The following is a 10,528-nucleotide window of genomic DNA, read 5'->3' as shown; positions in this document are numbered from 1 at the left end:
TTATTTTTGGACAAAATACAGACTTTCATGTAAATGATTGTCTTTTGGAAAATCTCTGAAAAGCTGTTAGCTACTCAGTAAACTCTGAAAATGTCCTTAATGTGGATGTTAAAAACAGAACAAGAGCATATAGAGAACCAGAGCAAGTAAGTATGAAATATCAGTACAACAAATACAGCACTTTTACTATCATCAGTGCTATTAATGACAGCTGTCCATTTTCAGTACATTTCTCTAGATGGGAACAGCCTGACCTCAACTGATCTGGTGAATTTAGGGAAAGGCCTCTTTAAGATTAAGGTAAATGGGTTATGCTGGATGTCTACAATTGTTTTGTGAAGAATTAACATTTACAAACTATCCCCCGGTTTCACAGACAAGGCTTAAGCCTAGTCCCAGACTTTGAGCTGTTTTAACTGAAAGCAACTTGCATTGACGTGTCTTTAAATATGTCATTGCCATTGTTTTGTCTCAAGATGTTTATAAAAGCTACTTAAATGTCTTAATTGAGATAAGACCTAATCCTGGCTTAATCTAAGCCCTGTCTGTGAAACCAGGCCTATATTTCTCAATGGAAATACATTGCAACTATTATCTGACCCTCAGCTGACCCCAGAGGCTGAGCAAAAGGTTGTGCAATCGAGAGAGCTTCTGGACACCATTGTGAAAGAAAACAAAGGTGAGCAAAAGATCCATTCTAAAGGAAATATGTGTGGGTTTTCAAAGTGATCAGGGTGATTTTTTTTTTTTTTTTTTTTTTTAACCTGCTCCTAAAAATCTTAAAACCGGCTCTTAGAAAGGTTCCAAAAGTGTATTTTCACATTTTTGATTTCTCAAGGAACCATTCAATGAATAGATCTTTAAAGAATCTGTTTCTTATTAGTGTGAAGAACAATTTAATAAACCTTTAGTACAATGGAAAAGTTCCATGGATCTTCATGGAACCATCAGTTCCAAGAAAGAACCTTTATTTTTAAGAAAGAATCGTTTAGAATTACATTGAATTCTGAGCAATATCTAGATACTTACAAGTTGGTTCTTTTGATTTGGACTAAGCTACTACCAAAAATGCCCAATCATACAGCAATTTTCTAACAACCACTTAAGGTGATGATACACGGGGCAACTTATTGAGCAATGTTGCCGAGCAATGTTTATTGGGCACTTTCCCATTGAGAATGGGCAACAAATTTCTATCTGGATACTTTACATCGAAATTTGTTGCCCATTCTCAATGGGAAAGTGCCCAAGCAATATCGTTCGGCAAAATTGCTCAGCAACATTGCTCAAAAAGTTGGCCCATGTATCATCACCATTAGAGCAACCACATGTCAAGCCTTTGTCATTATAACAGCAAGTTCTCACAACATAAAATAATAAAATGTAGTACAAAACAGCACGTATTTGCAAGAGCATGAATATTTTAATAATCCTCATTAATATGAAATAGTTTGAGTAGTTATAAATATGACTCCACATGATGATCCTTATTTTCTTTTTTCCTTTTCTAGTTGTGTATGGCATCACTACAGGGTTTGGTAAATTTGCTCGGACTGTCATCCCAGTCAGCAAGCTCAAGTATAATTCTTTTTAAAATTATAAAATATTTTCTTACGCTTGAAACCTTTCGCATTTAAATAAGTTTATTTTTAAAGTGTCTCATTTGTTAATGCAATAGCTAACATGAAATAATGAGCAAAATAATTAAAGGGTTGGTTCACCCAAAAATGAAAATTCAGTCATTTATTACTCACCCTCATGTCGTTCCACACCTGTAAGACCTTCGTTCATCTTCGAAGCACAAATTAAGATATTTTTGATAAAATCAGTGAGGCCTACATTGCCAGCAAGATCATTTTCTTTTTCAAAGCCCAGAAAGCTACTAAAAACATATTTAAAACAGTTCATGTGTACAACACTGGTTCAACCTTAATATTATAAAGCGACAAGAATACTTTTTGTGCGGCAAAAAACTAAATAGCGACTTTATTCAACAATATCTAGTGATGGGCGATTTCAAAACACTGTTTCATGAAGCTTTACGAATCTTTTGTTTCGAATTCGTTCAGAGCGTGTATCAAATTGCCAAAGTTATGCCCCCCAGTGGTGAGCCATTGAAATTTCGAAACACTTATGACGTAACGAAGCCTCATTTACTGAAATCACGTGACTTTGGCGGTCCGATTCGAGGATTCATAAAGCTTCGAAGCTTCATGAAGCAGTGTTTTGAAATCACCCATCACTAGATATTGTTGAAAAGTCATTATTTTGTTTATTTTAGCGCACAAAAAGTATACTCGTCGCTTTATAATATTAAGGTTGAACCACTGTAGTCACATGAACTGTTTTAAATTTGTCTTTAGTACCTTTCTGGGCATTGAAAAAGGAAATGATCTTGCTGGCAATGTAGGCCTCACTGATTTTATCAAAAATATCTTAATTTGTGTTTCGAAGATGAACGAAGGTCTTACAGGTGTAGAACGACATGAGTGTGAGTAATAAATGACTGAATTTTCATTTTTTGGTGAACTAACCCTTTATTAAAACCTTGTTTGTTCATGTTAGTTCAAAGTGCATTAACTGATGTTAACAGATGTAACTTTTGATTTTAAAAACGTATTAGTACATTTTAAAGCTAACATTAACTAAATGCTATATAAGTAGTTTATTGTTAGCTCATGTTAACTAATGTGCTTAACTAATGAAACCATATGTGAAGTGTTTCCAGTATTGTATTTCACACATTTCTCTCTTTCAGGGAGCTTCAGGAAAATCTTCTTCGCTCACACTCATCAGGTGTGACACATTTTATTTAAAATAAATATAAGTATGAACAAATGTCTGCATGTGTTTTTGAATGACATTATGAATCATGAATTAACTGACATTATTAAACCAACTTTCATTCTGTCTTCACTGTGATTTTTGATTATATTTGATTGTAGGTCTGGGAAGTCCTTTAAGTCCTGAAAGAACTCGAATGTTGCTCGCCCTGAGGATCAATGTTTTGGCCAAAGGGTACAGCGGGATTTCACTGGAGAATTTGCTCAGAATGATACAGGCCTTCAATGGTACATTAATGCAATGCTTATTATTTTAACTGAAGAGAGCATTGTTGGGTTTCTTTGGCACAGCACATGAAACATGGTGTGTCATTTCAAAGAATACTTTTATGGTAGTTGCTGCGTCTACAAAATAATATTAGCAAAGAGTTCCTTTGAACTTCTCCCTCAGGAGTTTTGTACTCAAGCTGATATTTTACCATTTTCTTTCTTCTCTCCCCACAGCCTCCTGTTTATCCTACGTCCCAGAGAAGGGTACGGTAGGTGCGAGCGGAGATCTCGCCCCTCTTTCTCACCTCGCCCTCGGCCTGATGGGAGAAGGCAAGATGTGGTCGCCCAAAAGCGGCTGGGCGGATGCCAAATACGTGAGGACATTTTCATTGGATGCTGTGGTTGCAAATCTTTGTCCTAATGATAATGAAAGCAGTGCATATTTACTCTTTAAAGTCACATTTGACCTTTGTATTGCCTGCAGGTATTGGAAGCACATGGTCTGAAGCCCATATCTCTGAAGCCAAAGGAGGTACGGTTAATCCCCCCATTGTGCAGTCAACATGTTTATCTCTGTTGACTTAGAGCTGTTTTGTGGGTCAGAAATGTGTGCCCTTTACCTGTCTGGTCAACAGCTTTTAACCACCCTTAAAAAACAATCTAACCTTTAAAACCAGTCATCGTTTTTTGCATAGCAAAGGGACAAACTAGACAAACTAGAAAAACTTTTAAAAGAGAGGCTTGCCTCTGAGTGGTTGCTTTACAAGCGTGTTTTGCATCATTTCTATGTGGTTACTAGTGTTCTAGGGTGTTGCTATGTTGTCCCTATAGACAGTGTTGCCAATTGAAAGTAGCTAAAACTGGTTGCTAGATGACGTCATACTGGTGAGTCTATATTTATATAGATCAGTGGGCAAGTCACAAAATCTAGATAAGTTTTGTCTAAGAAGTTGCTAGATTTGTCACTAGGCTTTTGAAAAAAGCCTCAGAAAGGGGCGGGGAAGTTGCTAACTCTAGCGACAAAATCGTTAAATTGGCATCACTACCTACAGAGTGCAACAGTTGGGTACTGGAAGTAAAAACTCCATTAATTTTCTCCATTAGGGCATTGATTTTGAACAATAGTTTAAACATTTAAAGGTGCCCTAGAACTTTTTTTAAAAAGATGTAATATAAGTCTAAGGTGTCCCCTGAATGTGTCTGTGAAGTTTCAGCTCAAAATACCACATAGAAATTTTTTACTTCATTTTTTTAACTGCCTATTTTGGGGCATCATTATAAATGAGCCGATTCAGGGCTACTGGCCCTTTAATTCTCCTGCTCCACGCCCACGGAGCTCGCGCTTGCCTTGAACAGTGCATAAACAAAGTTTACACAGCTAATATAACCCTCAAATGGATCTTTACAAAGTGTTCGTCATGCATGCGGCATGCATGCGTCGGATTATGTGAGTATTGTATACTGTTATATTGTTTACATTTGATTCTGAATGAATTTGAGGCTATGCTCCGTGGCTAACGGCTAATGCTACACTGTTGGAGAGATTTATAAAGAATGAAGTTGTGTCTAATGCCTTTAATGATGTTGGGAACATGGGCTGGCATATGCAAATATTGGGGCGTACACCCCGACTGTTACACAACAGTCGGTGTTATGTTGAGATTCACCTGTTCTTCGGAGGTCTTTTAAACAATTAAGATTTATATAAGAAGGAGGAAACAATGGAGTTTGAGACTGTATGTCATTTTCATGTACTGAACTCTTGTTATTTGACTATGCCAAGATAAATTCAATTTTTCATTCAAGGGCACCTTTAAAGACAGACCTACTGTGAGCTACGAGGTTGTTAATCCATGGCATTTACTTCTGCTGAAGCCGTCAGCCCACATTATTTCAGCTTATTTTTAAAATAATCATGTTCTTCCTGGTGAAAAACTACATTACCCATGATGCTGTATAGAAAATTACACCTATCAGAGTCGCAACCTGCAAATGCGCAAGAAGAGCTCTTTAGCTTCGCCTACTCACATTGAGTCAGTCTCCCTGTGGTCTCAAAAAATGTAAATATTTTTAAATATATGCATATTTTGCAATAAATTAATGTCCATTGCTACATGGGATTGTAGTTTTTCCCTCACTTAAGCCGTTAAGTACACAGTCTTTTGTCTTTTGTCCAGTTTTCGAATACTTTTTTGTTTTAAATCAAAGTTTGTAACGTTTTGATTCACCTTGTAGCTCGTTGGCTTTGTTTCATGGTTTATAATGCTTTAACTAAGGTTTTTTAAATCCCTATGGGAGAATTTAAATAGAAAAAAAACCTGGAACCAACGCCGCCAAAAAAAAGTGGGCAGGCACTTCTGGACTCTAGTATCCTTTGCTACATCATTTTTATGCATCCACTAGGGCAATTGCTATGGTTCCTGAAGTATTCTGCTATGCGGTTGCTTGGCAGTTCCTAGGCTGTTCTGAAGTGGTTGCTAGGTGCTAGTTTTATTCTGTGGTAATAGTGCTTGTTATGTTTATCTCTGTCCACAGGGGCTGGCTCTGATCAATGGGACACAGATGATCACTTCTTTGGGAGCAGAGGCCGTGGAGAGAGCTGAGGCCATTGCCCGGCAGGCTGACATCATCGCTGCCCTGACCCTGGAAGTCCTCAAGGGGACCACCAAAGCCTTTGATAGTGGTGAGGACAAAAAATAAGGGTTGTGTAAACAAGTAATTGATGTGCTGGATGCGAGCTGATTTATTTACACACTGTTTCTCAGTTCTGCAGACAGAAACTGTAAACAATTCAACTCTTTCAGATTTCTCAGACAAAACATGACTAGGGAGACAAGACATATTTGTGTATCAAAGCCTCTCATATATAGTCACAGTCCCTGTCATAAATGCAGCCCTCCTCCAGTTTTCTGAGTAATGCAATGCAATTGCAATTTTTTTTTTTTTTTTTTTTTTAAGATTTATTTTTGCCATTTTTGCCTTTTATTATGATAGGACAGTGAACCGACAAGAAGCGAAGTGGGAGAGAGAGGGGGACGGGTTCAGGAAAGGTCCGCAAGCCGAGACTTGACAATTTTAATGACAAATTAATTTCCTTACAGATATTCATGAACTGCGACCTCATCCGGGACAGAAGGAAGTGGCCCTGCGCTTCCGTTCCCTGTTAGACTCTGATCACCACCCGTCTGAAATTGCAGGTGAATGCCGCTGTGTTTATATGCTTTGTTAAAGCTCATATTTAACCATTTGGTGGTAACCTGTCTTGCTTTTTTTTTCCATAATTGCAGAGAGCCATCGGTTTTGCGACAGAGTTCAAGATGCCTACACTATGCGCTGTTGTCCACAGGTAACATAGAGAGCCCATTCTGGGTCACCCTAAATAAACTGTAAGTGCTGTTATTTTTAACTGAAAGTATAAAAACATTTTGAAATAAAGCTGAAATAAAATATAAATATTAGATTAAAAAATTAAACTAAAGGAAAATTAGAAATGGCATCTAATTGAAATAAGTTTAAGGTGAAGCAAATAAATAAAATAAATAACTGGAAATAAAAAACTAAGTAAAACTGATAAATGATAAAATCACAAAAAAACTAAAAAATAACTTATAATAACTTATAAAATTAAAAAGCTAATTCAAATTATGATAACACTAAAATAAGACACAGTTATAAACTATATTCTAATTCAGTTTGCCTTAAATGTATATATTAAATACTTATTTATATAATAAATACTCACTATTTCATGGAAATAAAAACTAAAATAAAAAATTAATTAAACCTAAATTATAAATATATATTATAAAAAACAAAAACCGCTAAAAATTACAAAAACACATAACAAAAATTACTTAAAATTAAACTAAAATTAAAACAAAAAATATTTTAAAAATAAATTCAAATTCAAAATATTAATAAAAACTATAATAGTATGTAAATAACACTAAGAGTATGTTTACACAACAACGTGTTTTCCGAAAGTTTTTCCTTTATTTTTTTACGTACAGACGACTACTTTGTCAAAACGATCCCTGTTCAGAAAGATCCTCGAAAACGACTAAAAATTATGTATTCTCCTGCAGGCCAGTAGATGGCGATGTTACTTTATAAAGAAACACTACACGCCCATCACAGACTGAACACGTCATACACATGTGCATGATGCCTCCATTTTCACAAATTTGCCTTTTTTTTTGGGTTTACGTGGCGATGGTAATGTTTCCAAAAACATGCACTTTGAAACCCGTTTTCAAAAGTTAGCATTTTCAGACCTCCAAAACGCAGTTGTTGTGTAGATTAACGGCCTAAAAAATTGTTAGTTTTTAGTTGAAAATGGTGTCTTGTAAACAGTCCCTAAAATAACACTAATTGACTCACTTGAACTATATTTTAATTCAGTTTGCCTTATATTTTGCAGGTCCATGGAATCGTCAATGACACAATTGAGTTCGTCAAGAAAATCATTAATACAGAAATCAACAGTGCCACAGATAATCCTGTATCCTTTTTGTTAATCGATATTTATAAGTTTGCAACATGAACACTTGCACTCATCTTGCAGTGCCATTAGTGTCTGTTGCTCATGTCACTTTAAATCACCAACTGAAAATGCCCCCAATCACTTTGATGTCAGTGTTTGGCTGGTTAGCTGGTCAGTGCCGTAACTACACCAGCCTCTTCCTCAGATCTGTACTTTTGCCCTTGACTATGAGTTAGATGGTGTTTGCAGAGAGAGGTGAGACCATATCCGGTGGAAACTTCCATGGAGAGTATCCAGCAAAGGTATTTTATCTCACCACAGTGATAAAATTTATTTAACAAAGAGGTTCGACGACATCTCTGCTCATTCTCTTCTTCCATTCTTAGGCTCTTGACTATTTGGCGATCGGTGTGCATGAGTTGGCCTCCATCAGCGAGAGGCGCATTGAACGTCTCTGCAATCCCTCTCTCAGCGAGCTTCCTGCGTTCCTGGTCAATGAGGGAGGCCTGAACTCTGGATTTATGATCGCGCACTGCACTGCCGCGGCTCTTGGTAAGCCTCAACAAAGTTCAGAAGAGTATAACTTGCCTTAACCAAATAGTGGAAAGTTTAATTTTGACTGCTGTACTGAAGTCATGTTGACCATTAACTAAAACGGATACATTTCCTCCTTCAGTTTCAGAGAACAAAGTGCTTTGCCACCCCTCCTCTATTGACTCCCTATCCACTAGTGCGGCCACGGAGGACCACGTGTCCATGGGAGGCTGGGCCGCACGTAAAGCCCTCAGAGTGGTCGAGCACGTCGAACAAGGTCCAAAACCTGATATTAACCTCCCATATACACACTGACATCATCCACTAATCAATTTAGCTAAAATTGTTACTATTATAGCGCCCTCTACTGGAGCACCAAAGCACAACAGCACAAATTCTATTAATACTTAAGATTTTCCAACACAATCTCATTGCAATTTGTTAGTATTTTACATTTTGGTGAATTGGTGGCTAAAAGTGTGGTCATATTAGTGACATAGACAAAAAAGGTCTATTGTCAATAGAGTAGTGATGTATAAAGTATGATGTAAGTACAAAGCAGCTTTCTGTTGTTCACTTTGGCGAATTTTCTTGACCAACTTGAACATGAATGAAACTTTAACACACTCACACGAAACTCCTGAATTCTGCAGATTCCTATTGAAATTAATGGATTTCGTCTATGAAATTTCAGTAAATGTGATCTAAAAGGTTAGTTCACCCAAAAATGAAAATTCTGTCATTAATTACTCCTTTGTTCATCTTCAGAACACAAATTAAGATATTTTTAATAAAATCCAATGGTTCAGTGAGGCCTCCATTGACAGCAAGTTAATTCACACTTTTAGATGCCCAGAAAGCTACTAAAGACATTTTTAAAACAGTTCAAGTGACGAGAATACTTTATGCACCAAAAAAACAAAATAACGACTTTATTCAACAATATCTAGTGATGGACGATTTCAAAACACTGCTTTATGAAGCTTCGAAGCTTTATGAATCTTTTGTTTCGAATCAGTGGTTTCGGAGCGCGTATCAAACTGCCAAAGTCACGCCCCCCAGTGGTGAACCATTGAAATTTCGAAACACTTATGATGTAACGAAGCCTCATTTACTGAAATCACGTGACTTTTGAAGCTTTGATAACCACTGTAGTCACATGAACTGTTTTAAATAAGTCTTTAGTTGCTTTCTGGGCATTGAAAGTATTAATTGTCTTGCTGGCAATGCAGGCCTCATTGAGCCATTTGGATTTTATCAAAAATATCTTAATTTGTGTTCAGAAGATGAACAAAGGTCTTACAGGTGTGGAACAACATGAGGGTGAGTAAATAATGACAGAATTTTAATTTTTGGGTGAACTAACCCTTTAATTCATATGAATTTGTACAATCTGCTTATGTTTCAGTGATGGTTATGTTTAGTGGTGAACGATTATGCATCAAAAAATCTAAAATTTTCATATGACTCACATCATACAAATTCATACAATATTGCCACCTCCTAAAATAGTAATGTTTTTTTTTGTTTGTAATTTTTGTACTTTTTGCCTTACTGACCACCAATCTGCAAATACAGATCAGAATATGTAATTTTGGGAGATATTAAACCTGGATATGTCCGCTTCCTTACAGTGCTAGCCATTGAGTTGTTAGCTGCCTGTCAGGGTATTGAATTTCTACGCCCCCTACGTACGACGACACCATTGGAGAAAGTGTACGACCTTGTGCGTGCTACAGTAAAGTAGGTCAAATGATGATACACTAACCCCAAAACCTCCAATATATTGAACTTTCAGGTTAATAATTGGCAGACCTTCTTTCATCTCTCTTCCTACATATCTTTGTCTTTTTTTCTCTTTTCTTCAGGCCCTGGATGAAAGACAGGTTCATGGCTCCAGACATTGAAGCTGTACATCGGCTTCTTGTAGACCAGAAGGTAAGCCTCACAGTTTCTTAGTAATGGCATTACTATTACTATCAAAAGAAACCCCTAACTCAAAGTGTTATTTACCTTTGGTGATGGTCTTGTTGGGAAGATTTATGCTATTATTTTTCTATTTTTATTATTTTTCTAAACAATCAGACTTACAATTACATGTCTGGTGGATTATAAAACATTCTCACCCCATGTTGTTTGCCTGTTGCATTCAGGTGTGGAACATTGCTGGGCCGTACATTGAGAAATATTGTATGGAATACATCCCAGAGTCACGCCCCTCTTCCCCCACAGCCTTTGCTCTGGACCCGCCCCCATCACCACGGAAACGGGTCAGGCTGGAGTGACAGAGATGGCATCCTGCTAATACTGTCCTATAGTCTCACATTTAATATGGATTTTAAAATGTGTTCATATTTCAGCATAGTTGTTTTTTAAAGGATTAGTTCACTTTCAAATGAAAATTTCCTTATAATTTACTCACCCCCATGTCATCCAAGATGTTCATGTCTTCAGTCGA

The 10,528-nt window shown here is 36.8% G+C and overlaps 1 protein-coding gene across 2 annotated transcripts in view; it reads left to right on the top strand.

Moving 5' to 3' along the window:
• The window catches only part of hal (histidine ammonia-lyase), a 15,107-nt gene extending 4,579 nt beyond the window's left edge, over window positions 1–10,528 (top strand). For both annotated transcript variants that reach the window (XM_048157869.1, XM_048157867.1), the window contains 18 exons: window positions 119–146; window positions 226–300; window positions 607–679; window positions 1,512–1,578; window positions 2,759–2,796; window positions 2,946–3,071; window positions 3,288–3,427; window positions 3,538–3,585; window positions 5,589–5,736; window positions 6,155–6,250; window positions 6,341–6,399; window positions 7,474–7,554; window positions 7,773–7,838; window positions 7,923–8,088; window positions 8,213–8,347; window positions 9,705–9,813; window positions 9,939–10,008; window positions 10,224–10,528. In XM_048157869.1, coding sequence (XP_048013826.1) covers window positions 119–146; window positions 226–300; window positions 607–679; window positions 1,512–1,578; window positions 2,759–2,796; window positions 2,946–3,071; window positions 3,288–3,427; window positions 3,538–3,585; window positions 5,589–5,736; window positions 6,155–6,250; window positions 6,341–6,399; window positions 7,474–7,554; window positions 7,773–7,838; window positions 7,923–8,088; window positions 8,213–8,347; window positions 9,705–9,813; window positions 9,939–10,008; window positions 10,224–10,355 — 1,657 coding nt within the window. In that variant the 3' untranslated portion in view covers window positions 10,356–10,528. The remainder of the gene's footprint in view (window positions 1–118; window positions 147–225; window positions 301–606; window positions 680–1,511; window positions 1,579–2,758; window positions 2,797–2,945; window positions 3,072–3,287; window positions 3,428–3,537; window positions 3,586–5,588; window positions 5,737–6,154; window positions 6,251–6,340; window positions 6,400–7,473; window positions 7,555–7,772; window positions 7,839–7,922; window positions 8,089–8,212; window positions 8,348–9,704; window positions 9,814–9,938; window positions 10,009–10,223) is intronic.

Source organism: Megalobrama amblycephala, linkage group LG15 (assembly GCF_018812025.1).
Source record: "Megalobrama amblycephala isolate DHTTF-2021 linkage group LG15, ASM1881202v1, whole genome shotgun sequence".
NCBI lineage: Eukaryota > Metazoa > Chordata > Actinopteri > Cypriniformes > Xenocyprididae > Megalobrama > Megalobrama amblycephala.
The sequence above is the reverse complement of the archived record's forward strand: the minus strand, read 5'-3'. Positions and strand labels throughout refer to the sequence as shown.